This window comes from Centroberyx gerrardi, chromosome 9 (assembly GCF_048128805.1).
Source record: "Centroberyx gerrardi isolate f3 chromosome 9, fCenGer3.hap1.cur.20231027, whole genome shotgun sequence".
In the NCBI taxonomy this organism is placed as follows: domain Eukaryota; kingdom Metazoa; phylum Chordata; class Actinopteri; order Beryciformes; family Berycidae; genus Centroberyx; species Centroberyx gerrardi.
Window position 1 is genome coordinate 14,770,199 of NC_136005.1, and position 18,557 is coordinate 14,788,755.

Genomic DNA, 18,557 nt, shown 5'->3' on the forward strand with positions numbered 1-18,557 from the left:
ATTAGATTTGAATTTATATGTTTTGAGTCAGTCTCATGATCCAGATGGGTCATGAAGAAAGCTGTTATACTGTATTACCAGATAATTAACTTCTTTTAGCTTCCTTACAGGCATTCAAAAATGGATGTTTTTCATGTGATAGTGTACTGTCAATGACATTACAGACCTAGATTATATTATGTTATTTCCTGTCTTTTGACCGGACTCAACCCATCTCATATTACACTGTATTTTGTGCTGCAACACATATCAAAACAAGCAGCAGGGCCTATCTAAAATCTTTGTATTTTAAACTGGGTTGCCTTGCCTGCCTCAGGGCCTGTGTGTTTGTCATTCCAGGCCCCATAAAAGGAGGGGATGACGATGCAGTACTTTATTGCCACCCTATGGTAGCTAGTAGGACTGTTCCCAAACTGGGGTCCAGAGATCCCCAGGGAGGGGTCCTTGACCTCATTCGTGGGGTCCCCAGCCAGATGAGGAATAGTTTATTTAATTTCATTCTTATTTAATTCACATAGCAAAATGAGCAAATGAGAGAAAATGACTAGGCTACTCTGATCAGAGGTTTCAATCTCCCCTGTGTCATCTCCCCATCCTACAGTGCAGACAGACCTATTCTCAGATTAAGGTAACTGGGACAAATGGCCATCTACCAGGGGGTCCTTGTCATGAAAAGGGTTGGGAACCACAGAAGTATTATATTGTATTATTTTGTATTATATGCCAAGGGGACCTTGGCGGACAGATGGGTGACAGATGGGTGTATGCCAGCTATATCCACCAGGAGGCAGTGTGCCCTTACTTATGAATCCAGAATCTGTAAACTGGGGAATGTGATTTCTTGAAAGTGGCTAGTGCAGCTTTAGTGGTTTACAACGTATGGTTTTACTCCAGAGTGTTTATGCTTGAGTTACTAGGTGTTGTTCCGTGAGGTAGCGTTTTAGATTCGCTTGGATTTGTGAATCTGCTCTGTTTACGGCTGTGATAGTGGGAGCCATCCTCGACGTAGACGTGGTCAGTTGAGAATCACTTGGCGTGTCCCGACCTGGAGCGACGGCTGTGCAGTCCTATGATTCCTCTTCAACTATTTCTGCACTGGCCCCTTTTCTAACAAACTGTATCGCTCACAAGCTAACTGTAATTATATCGTAACTCATTTACGCCGTTGTTGGAAGTTTAAGGCAGTCCGGCTTCAAGATGTCTGTAGCGGGCTTGAAGAAGCAGTTTTATAAAGCCAGCCAGGTTTGCAAAAACTTTTCTTCTACCAACTCTCAGCTATCGTTAGCCAGCTAACCCCATTTAGCAACATTAGCTAATGGTTGGTAGCTTGCTAACGTTACTAGCCTGCTGATAATGTGATTACGTGTTGTTAGTTTCAGATGCATAGGTAACAAGCAGCAAGCTACTTTACTCATCGTGCCTGTTTGTTAAATGCAAATAGCTAGTTTAGTTAATGATCGTTATTTAGTAAAATGTAACTACGATATTTTTAGTTAACTAACGTTAACACAACAATCTCAGTATGTTTTTTTCCAGCTGCTAAAGTTATCAAAATAAGGCATCTTTCTTCGGCAACGTTAGTAGGTTATGTCAGTGTTGACTACCGTTAGTTAAACTAGTTACGATTAGTGTAATGTACCTGTTTGGCATGTAGAGTGGCATTCAACATTATCTGCTTTTAGCATGTTAGCTAACCGTTACTTTTTTAGCTAACGTAACCAGCTGTGCAAGTTTCAGATTCAGTAACTTGGCTACACACCCTGGGGTAACATTTTAGGTATGTTTGCCTTAGAAACTCCGTGTGTGAATCAGGGTTCCCACAGACAAAACACACAAAAGAGTCATGTAATATGAACTGGTCAAGTTTAGAAAAATTCCCGTAATGGTTTTGAAAATTCATGGAAATTTCTTTAGAATTTCCTTTTTTTATCGGTTAGGCGTTCAACGTCAAGATGTAACGTTACTCGTTACCCATTTTCTTCCTGTGTTTTGGTGTTAATCTTTTGTTTAGCATGGCAAATCAACACCTGGGACATTAACATAAGTTTAACATTGGGTCGGGAATGTGGCTATTCATCACGGAAATATAAAAGTCATATAATTTAACGTTACAGAAGTCAGACCGTTGGTGAATGTTTTTAATTCTCAGCCAAAGGCCTGCTCTCAGTCAGGGGGTGGACGATTAAAAGACTTTTGAGTCTCTTTCTTCCTGTCCCTGCTGATCTCAGCAGGAAAGACATTTGGTTACTGCCCCGGCTTCCTGTCAGGAACAGGCTCAGATCCCTGTTGGTTAGGAAGGGGGAAAAAAACAAGATTGAGAAGCTGTCATGTCAGTACTGCTGGTAGTGACTGTTGGGGAAATTTTTTAATGATCATTGAAGGTGTGTGAGGGAGATAAAGAGCATACTGCGTGTGAGAGAGCGGGTTAAAGAGTGATGCAGAGAAGGAGATGGACGGAGAGAGCAGTGCTTTCCCTCTATTTCACTGCAATGCAGTTGCTGTTCTTGCCAGAACTCAATAACACTTGACACAGAAGAAATATGATGTCCCACCCTCTGCAAGACACTTCGGCTCATTACTGAGAGTACGCTTGCTGTGGTGCAGGACTTCGACAATGTATGAGCACATGGCAGCTCAGCCAAATTACAGGAATTATTTTGCTTATGTCCTACTGCTGCACATTGCTCAGATTTTCTCCTGTTGAGGTATGCAGGAAGTTGGCTGTAGCATGGATATCTGTGCTCCGTACCCCACACATCCTTATTTTCCTCTCTTACTGTCCCTCCTTTCCTTTTCTCTGTTTTTCAGAGAATTCCCCTCACAATAAATCTTAAAAACCTGAAATGTCTGGCACAAAGGGCCTACCCCTACAGGCGCACACACTCAAAACCTCAAAATGAGGTCTAGGTATGCTAATGGGAATGGATGTTCATGCTGAGTGGGGGAGACGCATGTCTGATATTCCCCTGACTCATCTCATATGGGATGGCCAATACAGGGATTATACAGTATGTAGATGTAGTTTAAGTAAACATTTACCCTAGCATGGCCACTTCTACCTGCTCATGTAGCCTAGATGTGAGGGAAAACCAGGGTGTTGTCTGTTTATACCTTTGACTAATAACCTTATCTGGTGATTGAGTTGATTACAAATGCCTTTTAGCCAATACCCAAGTAGAATAATTGTGCAGTTTATGAAGTTTGTTTTATTTATGAACCTTAAGCTAGATAATGATGTGATATAGGTTTTATTTCCCTTTTTTAGACTATTTGACATTATTAATAACTGGAGGAAGCCTTGAGACTGACTGTAATTCACAGAAGATGTAATTTATCACAGACATTCTAAATATGATAATGTAGTATATATTATTTAATCTATAAATTACATGATCTCCTGGTGGGACCGACCCGCAGGTTGAGAACCACTGCACCAGCCTCGCTAAAACTTCTCTCGTCTCTGGGGGCTCAGGGTTTAAAAACTGACATTTTGTGGCCTTTGGTGCTCATTGTATCGGCTGTTTAGATAATGTTATATGTAACAGCATGCCTGTCGACATCTTATGTATTGTTGAATCACCATCCTACCTTCCGTTTCTATGGAAGATTAGTCAGCTAATTTCCTCTGGAAATTGATGTCACAGCTTTCTGTAACTAGCTTGAAGCTCGTAATGTATGACCTAGTTTGCATGTCTCACAGCCATCTTAACTATGATGTGATTCATTTTCGCTTAACAAGGATTTCAAACAGAACATTGTTGTCTATTTGTAGCACAGGATTTATTTTTCTCTTCATTTTGCTCTCAGATCTTTCAGCTGTATAGTTCAGGCTTATGACCAGTAGCTTTAATCATACCCAACATTTACATTACAGCTAATAGACAAATGTTCTTTTTTGTGGGAGCAAGACATAACAGAATGAACATCACATGGCTTTCCCCACCAGTTGATTCTCACCAACTGATTTCCATGTACCACCATAGGACACAACATGCATCTACATTAGGCCGTTACTTTCCCTCTCTCTCTCTCGCCACCGATTTCCTAATGTCAGTCCTCTGTTTGAGTCATCTTCCTGAGCCTTTTCCTCCTCAAGCCATCAAAAGCAGAACATGAGCTTGGGCTAGGCTTTGGTTAGCTTACATGTAATAATGATACAGTTGATTCAGGGATTTTTTAACTAATAGCCTACCCGTTGTCATTATATTAAAAAAAGATAGTTGGTTTGATACTGATCCAGTATGTAGGCGTGAATGTGCAGTTTTTTTCAACACCAAAATGCTTGTTTCCAAATATAACATTTCCTAGAAGTTTTTTGACTGCATTCAGTTGATACTGTATGTAAGTAAATGAGATGTTACACTGATGTGATACTTTGATACTACAGTTCACTTTTTCTGCTTCACAAAATCAGAACAGACTAGCATCCCAAATTTAGTGACTCACAACACACATGGTAAAATTACAATTTAAATTTGATTAAGTTTAAATTAAATTCATTCCTTAGCCCCTGTCTTGTGTTGCAAGACAGTGTCAATATAGGTTAAAATGGCCAAAAAAAAAAAAGACTGGAAGCTTATTTTGTCTCCGAGTTCTGTTGGCAGATATTGAGCAGGCTGAGAGTTGAAGCTGTATCTTTACTTGTGACCTCAATCCCCTAAAGGTCTGTCATGTGTTTTTCCCCATACGACACAAATTCAACATTGAAGATAGCAGTCTGTTCACCAAACCTCTATAGACTACTGCTGTTCCCAAACGCAGATGCCAGCTTAACTGTGATACGATTTATTTTGTCTCTGTGGGGTTTGTATGTGGAACCTCCAGGTGGTAGACAAGAAAGTTCTAATAAATAATCTGCACACTTCATGTCCTGATGTCATACTGAATGACTACACATCAGACTCATCTACTGGTCTCTCAGTTATCATGCTATTCTTATGCATTGATCTATTGATCCAGCTCGGAATTTCTCGATAATTCCAACAATTCTCAAACGTGTTCAGTCATGTTAGAGACATGAAAACTACTCAAATTGCTGTTGTTCTGTCATGGATGAGTGGGTTTGTTGAATCCACAGGGATGTGATCAGGAACAGGAAAAAAAGCAGGAAAACAGTAATATTTTAACAGAAGTGATTAGGATATGTCTGTCTAATATTACTGAAATGACAAGGAAGGAATGGATGGGGGAAAAAATGTTTCTGCAGCTTGATGTGAGTGATCGGTTCAGTATCACTCCACACACTCCGCTTGAAAAGATCTTATAGCCAAACTACAAAGATTTTATGATAGTAGGATCTTGGTCCACCTATATTTATTTAAAAAGACTTACATTTCTTTTTGCTTTTTGTTGTCTTTTGTTTATCAATAATTATGACCCATAGGCCTAGGTCTAATAATATCAGGACCAAATTATACATGCCTATACATGTAGGTTAGATCCTACAAATATAGCCTTAAACCTAATTTAGTCCAGTCAAAACTGTTTTAGGAGTCCCAGGCTGTTCAGCTGTATGATGGTATTTCTGGAAAGTCTTAATGTCACCCAAGGTACCGTACCTCAAAAGGTTCAGGAACAATTAGTGTACTACAGAACAAAATTCAGATCTTAAAATACAATGCTTAATCATTTATCCATTTCCCAGTACTCTTGCACTTTTTTTTCAAAGTGTCCAGTGACAGTTTGAATTGCTCTCTCTGTTAAAGCTGTGGGATTAACTAATGAAGGCTTAACATCAGGATTGTTAATAGCTCTACAAGTTATTCTGCAACCGAGGACTATTGTTTCATGCCATGGAGATGGGAGTCGTTTTTCTGCCCATTCCACTTGGAGAGAGACAAAGTGACTGAACCATGTAGCTTAAAGACACAGCAATTCAAGATTTTAATCAGCTTGATGTTACAGCAGTACAAACTCATTACACAGCCAGAATAGCAATCCAACTAATTCTACTTCTATGTGACTGACGAGTCTAGGCCTGGACACAGGGAAGCCAGAGTGGGCTAAATGTTGTGCCTTGTTATTGACTGACTGACCAGCAGAGCGTCTGTTGCTGTGCTGTAGAAATGTGCATTTGCCCGCTGCTGTTGTTGCCGTTGTTTGTGTAACTTAGTTTAAAACCTCTGCTCCCCTCACATGGTCACAATTGACAAGGAATGAGGCTGTGCAATGGATGCCACAAATTGGGCAACAACAACAAAAGGAATTTGTTTGCATGTTTTCATACTAAGCAGAGGTTTCCCCAACCTATTAAACTCTAAGGCTGCCACCTTTTTTAAGTTTCAATTTTCAGAATATGATGTGTATCTTCTTCCTTTCCTAGAATGTCTGAATGAGTGCCTGTAGTGACTTATCCTTACACAGCAGTCTTGAGCGGGTTTAAAGAGCTTAATTTTCTTACATTGAAATTTCCTTTATGGGTTTTAAATCCTCCTCCACCACGAGCGATGTTGCCACCCAAGCCTCTCTAAAATGCCAGCGGAAACCCTGCTGAGAATTAAATGAATTAGCCTGTAAGGATGCCGAAAAAATATTTTGCACATGCACAAAAATGAAACGGTTGGCCATTCTTAGGCTGTGACCTAAAAACATGCTGAGTGATCTCACATGGAAATACATATGCTTTCAATTAACATGTTTTAGTCTACTTCAGTTGTGGAATATCGTCTTTAATGAAATATCCCCCTCCAGAAAGGGATCGTAGAAGTAATGGAGCAGGCTGGTCCAACATTTTTGCATCCAGCAAAGTGCAAACAGAAAAGGGTTGCGTAACGCCATTCTTGTTGTTGTTCTTTGTGTCATTTCTAGGCCGTTAACTACACCGTGTCTGTTACTGTAATTTCCAGCTTGAACATTTGAGATATTCAGTCTCACTTGGTCAAAGCTGAGTAATGTAGGCAAATTCACTGGTAACACAAGTAAACTTAAAGGTAGAGGAAAACTGTCAGAAAGTAGATGAGACATTTACACTGCTAAAGGGAAGGGCCGTATTGTTTACACCTAGTGATCTTCTACATGGAGTGTATGGTGGCAGAGCAGGGGGTGAATGTGTAAATTATGAGCTTAGGCTTGTTTGCTGTTGCAATGTTAACCAGCATTGTTGTTGCTCAGATCAGGATCTTATGAGAAGCATTAAAGTTTGATCATTTGCTCTCTCTTTCTCTCTCCCTCCCCCTCTCTCTAGATGGTAAGTGAGAAAGTTGGAGGTGCAGAAGGAACTAAACTAGATGAAGACTTCAAAGATTTGGAACGGGTAAGAAAAGGATCTTTCTGTGGTCCTTACAGAGAAGCACCTGTGGCTGAAGCTATAAGCTAGGTTTTACATTGTAGAACATTATGTAGCCTATACACTACACAGCTAGTCTCAGCCTGCAGGTTGGATCATGTCGGCATGTCAAAGTACATGTCACTACTAAATACAATATGTACTCTGCAGTGCAGTGGGACCTTGCTAATCCGAACTCGCTGGGAATGAAAATGAAAACACTCTAAAGTGTATTCTCAAAATGCTTTTAATTGTGTTTGAACAAGGAAATGCGAGCAGTTAGTGTTTTTTTGTTTTGTTTTATTCACATTTGGTACACATTTCAGAACTCTGAAGTTTAGATAAATACATTTCTGATGATGTTTGGACACCAGAGCTTGTTTTATGGTGGTTCTGTATTTGTATTAGCTCTGTTGTACACTGGTGATGTGTGTGTGCTCCCTGTGTTTTGTAGAAAGTAGATGTGACCAGTAAAGCAGTAGTGGAGGTTATCTCCAAAACGTCAGAGTATCTTCAGCCCAACCCAGGTGAGAAGACAACCTGTTTTCACACACGTACTGAAATTACATTCAGACTTTTTGATGGAAATTTGTGGTGCCGTTTCATAAAGTGGTGTGGTGTTCATCACTACGACGGAAAGCTCTACTGTATATAACCTGAAACCTCCTTGCCGGGATCTCATTTCCTCTATGACTTTCTCTCTGTTGTCCTTTATCTGTTCCCTTTTCTTCTGTATTCCCATTCTCATATTCTCTCGTTTCCTTTCTCTCTCGTTTCACTGCCCTTTCCCTCACCTCCCCAGCATCACGAGCAAAGCTGTCCATGTTAAACACCATGTCCAAGATCCGTGGTCAAGTGAAGAATCCAGGCTACCCCCAGGCCGAGGGCCTGCTAGGGGAGTGTATGGCCAAGTATGGCCGGGAACTGGGAGAGGACACTAACTTTGGTAGGCTGTGTGTGTGTGTGTGTGTATTAGGGTTTAGGGTTGTTAATTCCTGGCCGAGGAATGTTGGGGTATGTTATTATGGGTTTGGAGTGTGCGTGGTTGTGCTTGTCTGTCTATCTGCGGTATAATGGTGATGTTTAGTGGTAGCTTATGACAGATTACAGTAGAACGCTTTGCAGAGTGCCTATGAAATGACTCTCTCAGTTTTGTGCTTCTATCTATGTGTCTTTGCCCATTGTTTTGTGTCACTTTCTCTGTGTATTTATGGTTGTGGTTTGATAGTTGTATGGCACTGTGGTACTATTGACCTTAGTCACATGGCGGCCATTTTGAACACTCGGGGTGGAAAGCTGTACCTGGAAGAGCAAGTCCAGCCCAGCTCCGTCCTACAGTTGTGTACTAAGATGCGTCATACAAACATTAATCATTTGACATATTCCCCACTGAAAAACATTAGAAACAAATGGATCTCAAGAATCATAGGGATATAGGCTCCCATTTTAATATATTTGGCCCATTCTTGCTAGCTACAGGAGGCTATCCTAGGTAGCTAGCTAATAGCTTACTAACTAGTAAGCTACTAGTGACCAATAAGGTCAACTGTGGTACCATACTATTAATCTATTGATTTAACTGAACTATTAATCCCTTTGTCTTTGTTGTTCAGGTGGAGCACTAGTAGATGCAGGAGAGACCATGAAGAGACTGGCAGAGGTGAAAGACTCTCTAGACATCGACGTCAAACAGAACTTCATTGACCCATTGCAAGGGCTCTGTGACAAGGACCTCAGAGAGATACAGGTATCTGGCACACATTATAAGCCAATAAAATGTATGTAAATTCGGCTGGTAATCTTTCTCATGCAGTGACGAGAGATAAGATGTTGGTCACACCCTACCAAATGAAGTCAAAGTAGCCAAGAGTTATTTAGTTGTGCTGATGGTCCTCTCTACTAGTTTCCCCTTTGATCATTTCTCCAAATTGTCAAATTTCAATTTATGCAAGATTATGATCCCTGCTCCCAGTATCACCCGTAGCAGGTGCAAAATGAATACAATGGAAAAGGGATATTTCTACAGCAGACTATCAAAGAACACTTAAACAGTCTTCTATCATTAGTAGCTCTCAGTTCCTTTGTTACTGCAAATAACCATTTTATAAATAACCAATCTTTCCTTTTAAGTATTTCTGTAGGACAGCCAGCAAGGACTCATCCTGTCACTCAGATTTCTGAATTTGCGTAAATTCTTCTCTGTTTTAACCTTTTTTTTTCTTTAAATGTTCAGTAAAATAGCATATCTTAAAAACGAACTATACCTTACCTCTTCAGCACCACCTGAAAAAGCTAGAAGGCCGTCGCCTGGACTACGACTACAAGAAGAAGCGCCAGGGCAAGATCCCAGATGAGGAGGTCCGACAGGCCCTGGAGAAGTTCCACGAGTCAAAGGAAGTGGCTGAGACCAGCATGTACAACCTGCTGGAGACTGATGTGAGGACCAGTTTATTTGTGCAGAGAAGTTATGGGCTCATATCTGTTTAGTGTTTGGTGTTGGTGTTCACATTTTGAGGAACAGGGAATGGGTGTATATTAGGGATGCACATTTTCAAAAAAAAAATCTTGATCGTTTTGCACTCAAGTTAACGATCAAATATTGATGTCCGTTAGGCCCAAACATGTTCCATTTTTCATGAACATCTCTAGTGTATATGCTAATGAGGAGCTTTGACGAAGGGGCTTATGTGTACAAAATTGGACAGCCCATATTTCTCAGTGCGTGTGTGTCTGTAACTTGTCATTGATTTATGTGTTTATTATACTGTATTAGTACAGCGGTCCAGAGGTTCGTTTCAGTATTGAGGAACTGATCTGTTGACATTGTTAGTAGGACCACAGCTACCTGGATGCTGAAAGTCTTTCAGTTCCATATTTCCTGTTGTTTGTTCTAGTTTCAGTCTCTTCTCTTTTATGTCATTCTGTACCACCATTTAAATAACCAAATTTGAAATATTAGCTATATTGAATCAAATATCAATATTCCTATTGAATTTGCTCCGTGGGAACATGCACACACGTTTTGAAGTTTGACCTACCCACAACTGTGCTGAGGCGGGGTTTGTGTAAACATTGTGCTCACACTGTTGGTCAGGTAATTTATTAACCACAATATGAAACTCTTTATCCACTGGAATGCCTCTCGGCTTACTCATAAGTGTAGCAAGGTGAAATGGGTATCTTGTATTTTTATTTGTGTGTGTGTGTGTGTGTGTGTGTGTGTTCAGATAGAGCAAGTGAGCCAGCTCTCATCTCTAGTGGAGTCCCAGCTGCAGTACCACAGACAGGCTGTCCAGGTCCTGGACGAGCTCTCTGACAAACTCAGAGACAGGTATGGTAACGAAGTCTCACTTACTAAAATATAAACACATGCTGCGCATATTACTTGGCAGCTTTCTGCTTGGGGTGGCAATTTCCTGTTTGAGTATGGGGCTGTTCAGTAACAGAGTATCATTTTGTATTTAGTGTGGGTGATTTAAAATGTAAGACTCAAATCAAATGGTCTTTTTGGATAGGATGAATGAAGCCCAGTCTCGACCAAGACGTGAATACACACCCAAACCCAAACCTATCTTTGACTTCGGAGACAGCGACCAATCAAACGGTGGCTACACAACCTCAGTTGCCCCTCCACCTTCACGCAATTCAGGTAAGAAACAGTAGCCGGCTCTAGGGACGGGTCATAAAAAATCAAATATAAAAAAATTTGTTCTCGTGGATCAGCGTCAACTTTTGTGATTTGGCCATTCATATTTTTTTTTAAATTGAGAAATAAAAATTGGTTTGTACTCCTTGGATAGCTACTTTCGGTAGCGATTATGTCACACAAAAGCCACACAAAAGCCCAGCATGGACAAATTTTAAGAAAAAAAGAACAATCTTGTTCAGTGTAAGGTGTGCGGAACAGAGTTGCCGTACCATGGCTCCACAACAACAAAGCATCCAGCTAGCCCAGTCATCTGGCTGCCCTTTCTCCTGTTGACCTTGCTCCTCTTTCCTGTGACATCATCAGAGCCATCTTTCCACTTCGCCAGATTGTCCTTTCGGAAACCCAGATTGTGTGAGTCACAGATTGTGTGTGTGGGCCATTTCTTTGTGTCATGGTTTATTCTTTGTGGTCCAGAAATGGCTCGGAGTGCTCGGAAAAACTACTGGTGTGAAGTGTGTGATGTGGGAGATGGGTTGTTTAACAAAATACTCTTGCTTCTTACAAACATTGCATAATTGGTGATTTATGATGCCTGTATATTTTAACAACATATGCGTGGAGGCATATGAAATCCACATCTTGTCCTCTAGAATCTATCCCAACTAAACAGTTAGTCCAAATATTTTAACAATTATAAACAGTTGTCTAACCGCTGGCTCAGTCCACACTTGTTTTAAACATGCTGTAATTCAGACACTCCTGAAATAATCTAATCTAGATCCTCTTATTTTTAGCAGTTATTGACTTAGGTTTTCAAAAAGGAAGTGGCCACACAGCTGATAAGTTTTATGAACAGTAATAACATCTTTGAGACATTTTAGTCAGGTTTTAGAGCTCTTCACAGCACAGAAACTACCGTACTGAAAGATACTAATGATCTCCTTCCGGCTGATGCTGTTGACTGCTTTATTTTAAACCTTTTAGATCTTAGCGCAGTTTTTGATTCTGTTGACCATGCTATTCTACTTGAACACCTCTTAAATGGTTCTAATCTTACTTGCCTAATAGAACTCTCCTCCTCAGCTCATCTTTTGTGTGGTGTCCCCCAGGGGTCATTTCATGGCCCCTTGTTGTTTTCATTGTATATGCTTCCCCTAGCTAATATTTGTAAACACATTTCTTTCCGTTGCTACGCAGATGACACCTAAATCTATGTTCCAGTAAAAGCTATGTCCCAAAATGTCCTCCAGTTAATAAAAATATGTGACCTGCTCTATCATTTCCAGTCACATTGACCCCTCAAACCATTTTGAGTTTAATACACTGTTGGAAAGAGGAGAATTTAAGCTTTCTGGTGATATCAAAATTATCTTTGTACTCCAAAGATTGAGTGAGATGCACCCCTTGATGTCTTGACTGTTTCCAAACTATGTTTTTGAGAAAAAGGGCCTCAAAGTTTGAAGTCAATTCTGAGACATTTATTCAAATAAAGAAATCATTCAAACATAACATAACATACTAACATTACATTTGCAGTCTTGAGTGCCCATACATACACAGACACGCTACACACACACACACACACACTCTCAAGCAGATATGCGTGTGTGCACGTACACACACACACACACATACACACACATTGACATTTTGAAATTCAACTTTTCACAAAGGCACAGCTCATGTGTATGTGGAGAAGCAAACTAATGTGCACATGGTTATTTATGCGTGCACACTCCACGTGCATTTACAGTGGCACCTATAGTCGCGGGCCTTTTGGATTTCATGGCCACAATCTTCGCTTACATAGGCACCTTCTACAGACTGGAGAGCCGCAGCCGCGGGTCTGCCATAAGCAAAATATCTTCCTCCTCATCTTCAGTCTCTCCGCCTGTAGCCTCAGGGCTCGTATTGTTGGTGTGTGGACTGTCCGACTCTGAGGAAGACGCACCGGTGTCACTCGCGACAGGTCGCGCATCCACCGGCACCGGAGTTAAAAAGTAGTCTGATATTATATCAGTCCATTGCACATCAGTCGCTGCTCCTGTTACAGAAATTGAGTTTAGTAATCTAGCAATTTCTTCCTCACAGGAATTCATTTCTATGTCTTTTAATAATATAAATTCAATTCAATCTCTCTCTGTCTCTGTCTCTCTCTCTCACTCTCACTCTCTCTCTCTCTCTCTCTCACTCACTCACTCACTCACTCACTCACTCACTCACTCACTCTCTCACACACACACACACACACACACACACATGTTGAGATGCCTGACAACTACGTTTTTTTTAGACAAAGAAAAAAGTGAACGATGGTCAACCTGTTACTATGCAGATGTTCATTCATAATTTTAAGGGACACATAGTAAGGGGAGAGAGGGACGGGGAGAAGTGTTGCCAGGTTCTTAGCTACAAAACCCTCCCAGTGCCAATTAAACCCAACCCATAAACAGCCCACTGATCAACGAAACTAGTCCAAAATAACAAACCAATAACAAATCTCCACAATACAACCCTGACAAACTTTATAAACAGCGTTTTAAGTCCTACAGCATTTATAACATTTCCAAGTACATTAAAAACTGTGAACCTGGCAACATGAGGAATGTGAGCTTTGTTGACAAACTAAGCTAGTAGTTCTGCTTGTCACCCTACCTTTATGAGCTTCAAAACTATATTTAGCGTTTGAATTTCACAATAATCTTTACACAGAATGAAAGCCAAGGCTTTATTTTATTAAAATCTGATGAAACCCCAAAACAGCCAAAAATCGATCTTTTCTCATAAAATCACGTTTATCCACACACGCGCCGTTGTGACTTCCGACTGAAAATGATAGAACACGTCACATATATCTGAGATTGTTTTGTTTGGTCCACCTAATTCCATCAAGCTGCTTCAATGTTATCTCGGTAGTCTGTCCACCTATGTAAAGCCTGCTGCTAGAAATCTGGGTGTAATTTTGATGATGACCAAGTTAAGAGGGTTGTTCAGTCGTGCCTCCTCCAATTGAATGAATAAAAAAGTATTTATTTTAGTCTTTGCTGACCTGAACAAGGTTATTCATGCCTTCCTCTCTTCTTGCTTAGAGTACTGTAACTCTCTCTACTCTGGTCTCAGCCAAAACTCCTTCAATCTTCTGCAATTAGTGCAATATGCAGCCGCTGCCTGTTCGTTGAAGAATGATTTTAAAAGTTTGTTGAGCACTGCATGGTCTGGCCCCCAGCTACATATCAGACATTTAAATTCCTTATGAGCCAGTGAGCAGCCTCAGATCTTCAGGCGATCTTCTGGCGTAAGGTGACAGGGCTTTTGAACCCCGGGGCTTTGGAACGCTCTGCCTGAGGAGATTAGGGAAGCAAAGTCAGTGTGGGACATTATGTTGTCATGGGTCTGTCTGTCTGTCTCTCTGTCTGTCTGTCTGTGTGTCTCTCTGTCTGTCTGTCTGTCTGTCTGTGTGTAGACACATTCTTGTGAACACAATAACTCAAGAACAATACATGATAGAAACTTCATACTTAAACCACAGGTATCCCCTATAAAGTAAGTGATCTGATTAGATTTTGGAGCACCTTGCTGCATAAATTTGCATATTGAGGAAAAATGGATTTTCTTGAAACTACTATAACTCCATAATGCTTTAACATATGGAGTATCAATACGGCTCCTGTGTTATGTGAGGACAAGTATGTTGCCATAGCAATATACTGCATTAATTAGCTTAATTAATGACCTCATTACAACTGTTTATGTTTAATATATCATCGTAATTATGGCGGGATATTAAGCATCTCAAATGCCTCTCGTTAATAATCCAGTCGTATAGTTTGACATTGAAGATATGTTGTAAAATACAGAGAGAGTGGCCAAAGCCTTTCCCATTTCTAGCCTGCCCTGAGCCAACAGCCTGTGGGGTAAAATTGATACAATGAGGAAATTGTTGGGAGACAAAAAGCCTAGTTTGTCTGTACATGGAGCCCTACTCTCCTCAGTTGATCTATGTGAGGTCACAGAGAAAGGGATGGGTGGAGAAAATGATGGATAGAGAGGGAGAAGAAAAGTGAAAGAGAAACTCGGTGTCAAGAGATGTCATGGTTTTTGGTTAAGTTCCCATCTGGGAATGATTCACCTAAGCACTCATTAACATGTATCTGCAATGCTGTGTTGAACTTGATCTGACTGTACCACATACTAATGTTACATACTAACATACTGTACATACATTAGTAATGTATGAACTCCGATATGGAAGGCATGCTTAAGGTGTGCAGTGTGACAACCTGTTCCAGAAACTGACACTGCTGTGGCTCTGCCATGTGTCGCAGCAAAGGAAGTTTGCTTAAATTTGAGATAACCTCATTCTCTTTCTCTCCCCATCTCCCTTATTCTCTCTCTCCTTATTTTCTACTTCTTCCTCAGCCCCAGAGCAGCCGAGCTGTAAGGCGCTGTACGATTTTGAGCCGGAGAACGAGGGAGAGTTAGGCTTCCGTGAGGGCGATATCATCACCCTGACCAATCAGATCGACGAGAACTGGTACGAGGGAATGCTGCACGGCCAATCAGGATTCTTCCCTCTCAACTATGTTGAGGTCATTGTTCCCTTGCCACACTAAAGATTGTTGTAAAGGGAGCAAGAGAGAGCGAGTAGGAGAGATAGACTGGTAGAGAGGAGGAAGAGGAGGAGAGAGGAAATGGAAATATGTAGGGAGGAAGGAAAGTGAAGCCAGGGATGGTTCATAGAATATTCATTTTCACCTTCAACACCAACATCATCATCATCACAGAGACGAGCACTTTTTTGTCATCTGGACTTTTGAAGGGAAATTCAGAAGATGGTGGCTTTTCACATTCCAGATCAGCAAATGGAAGAATATCAACGTGTTCCACTCAAAGGTAAAAGGATCTACACTAAGACGGACACGGAATGTCATTACCCATAATCTGAGATTCAAACGCATTTTGAGGACTAATTGATGTACTCTTAACATTGATAAGTAATGTTTTCCTTTAACCACAAGTAACTGATATAGAACAGAAAGAATTTGAAAGAAGCAAACCTGGTGGTTATGATGACTGTAGTGAGACATGACCTCTGTAGTTGTGATCTTGTAAAACTGCAGTCCATTTGAAAGTCAAATTGGTGACCAGCATACAATAAGTTCTGTAGGACTGGAGAGGCCAACTCAAACATTGCAGTAATTTTCATTTTTAACTGGACTGATTACTTTTCTCATTTCAAGTGCAAGGCATTCTAAAATGAAGTCACTTCATTGATTGTGCCATTAGAAGACTGGAGTTCATCTGTTGATGCCACCTGCTGGCCTGACTGAGAATTACACTGAGGTGACTCCAAATTACGCATGAGCAAAAATGTAGTTAAACAGGTTTAAAATACTGCATTTACGAGTTTTCTATTTAATGTGACACATGAACTGACATGAGCCTCAGATTTGTAATTTAGACATTTCATTTTTAGGCATGCCCCATTTTTAATGCTCTTTTTAAGATCTATAATGCAACTCCACTGTGCAGCTCCCCCTGTCCAGCGATCAGTGCTGTTGATAGCTTCAGGAGAAGATACCAGGCCTCATGCAGTCGGCTCTTTATATTGTTTCAGTATTTGATTTATGTTAGTCTCAACTTTGTACAGTAGTTTTAAGAGTAGTACTGCTTACTGAATATGTGAGAAAATGTTGTAATTGCACCTTGGTCCTCAAATGAGTGTGTGTGTGTGTGTGTGTGTGTGTGTGTGTGTGTATGACAGACTTATTCCACCATTACACACAGACCCAAAGTTAAATGCAAACGTTGCACCTTTTTTTCACTAAACTTTTTAGTCACCTGTTTGTTGTCCTCGTAATGCACAGTGTCATATCATTCAGTCATATTATTTAGTGATTGTCTGTTCAATAGAGGAGACACAGCCAAAAAGTCCTATAAAATGCAATAGAAACTATCATATAGTAGGCCTATGCACCATTTAGACCTATTATAGTTTTTAAACTGTTAAATATTCTGTAATATAGCCATATATTGTATGAATTTTGGGCCTGTTTTCCTTTGTTCAGTCTTTGGACCCCTGTGTTAAGCGCCTGTTTACTCCATGCAGTGCCTGAATAGACAACGCTGCTGGCAGCGTCTCCGTCTCTCATATGCACCACTAATTGTCCCATTGTTTTTATCTGCCCTTGTGTGTCTTGGAGAATGTGAAAATCTCGCCTCTGCTCTGCCGTGCAATTATCTTACACTTACTCTGACCCTGTGATTCTGATCATTCACAATGATGTGTTTGTTTTCTATTTGGTTGTTAGTAGGAGGGGCTGATGTAGACAGGTGTTGTTCCTGTAAGCCTGTCCAGTCATAGTATCTATTTAGACAAGGCTGGCTTCTTGTTTTGTATTTAGCTGTAGTCCATACCTGCAGATGGAGTCTAGTCCAACATACCCTGTATGAGGGAAAGACTTGGGGTGAAAGGGAGGACATAAAGGGAAAAGGAACAATACATTGTAAGCTGTTCTCCAGTTTAATGATTAATTTGGAGAGCCTCTCTTACCAAACATTAATCCTTACCAAACATTTATCTTCAATCCAGCTGAATCCAGTTGAATTGTCTGTAAAATAGATTTAATTATGGAGGTTTTGTGAATGACAAATGTGTGCTCTCTCACTTTATGCAGTGTGCGATGCCTCTGCACTTGTTTTGCTACTGTAGTTCCTGGCTACATTTAACAGTCCTGATCTTTCCCCTCCATTATCTCTTGTCTGTCCATCACTCCACTCTGCCAAACCACCTCCCCACTCCTGGGTTTGGTCCCCCTTTGATGTGTTTACATGTCCGATCTAAGTACATTTCAGCGGTCGTATAAAGTGCAGGGGTAAATCGAAAGCCAATATTTGGTGCTGACTGGATCACACTATCAGAAAAATGTCTTTGCTAGCTTTGTTTTAGTGCCTTTGGAAAAGGAAGGAGGGAAAATAACTAATACAACAACCAAAATAACCTAGCTACTTAAATGATCATGAATTTCTTTTCTACTTTTGATTTTATTTCTAGCCATTGGCACTTTCCTGTGTACAGACTTGGATGCATGTGTGCTTTATGCGCGTTTGTGACACTACAGGCGTTTTCCTGGACATGGGTTGAGTAGCTTACTCTAAAGTTTATCAGCAGACTCCACCAGTGGAAATTGTATTTGTTATTTGGTTTAATCCATGTTCAGAAAAGAGGCCCACTGATTTTTAAAAAGGGTTATGTATCCATTTAATCTGTCTTAAGTGCTCTTTTAAACAGCATTAAATCATCCTGGCTCTCTATAGTATTATTTTTTATATACAAGACCTTACAAACTTTTTAAATTAATCTTTGCATGTAGTCCTATATCATACCTTGTAAATGTATGTCTTAGTTTAAGTTGCCTTTTTACTTTTTGGTATGTCATGAGTACAGAATTTAACCGCAATATTTTGTCATTTATTATCAAAGTATTTGTACTTGCTTGTTTCTTGTCCCCCACCTTCCCCCTTCTTACAATAAATAAACAGGAAAAAGTGGTATTTTTGTGTTGTGTTTGATCAGTAATAGTGAGTTCTTGTTACACCAAAATATACCTAGCAAAGGATGACAAAGAACAAAATAAAGTAGTT

General features: G+C 40.3%; 1 protein-coding gene across 2 annotated transcripts; it reads left to right on the forward strand.

Annotated features, from left to right (window-relative positions):
- The first annotated feature begins 883 nt into the window (after window positions 1-883).
- sh3gl1b (SH3-domain GRB2-like 1b) lies at window positions 884-18,467 on the forward strand. 2 transcript variants are annotated; one of them, XM_071921924.2, is made up of 9 exons: window positions 884-1,242; window positions 7,184-7,252; window positions 7,719-7,791; window positions 8,067-8,210; window positions 8,878-9,011; window positions 9,542-9,700; window positions 10,492-10,595; window positions 10,780-10,913; window positions 15,333-18,467. In XM_071921924.2, exons 1-9 carry the CDS (start codon window positions 1,198-1,200, stop codon window positions 15,524-15,526), a joined length of 1,056 nt encoding a protein of 351 aa, XP_071778025.1. In that variant the 5' UTR covers window positions 884-1,197; the 3' UTR covers window positions 15,527-18,467. The 2 variants fall into 2 exon arrangements, with proteins under 2 accessions (XP_071778025.1, XP_071778033.1); XM_071921932.2 differs by having other exon boundaries at window positions 8,067-8,165; window positions 8,884-9,011.
- Window positions 18,468-18,557: the final 90 nt, after the last annotated feature.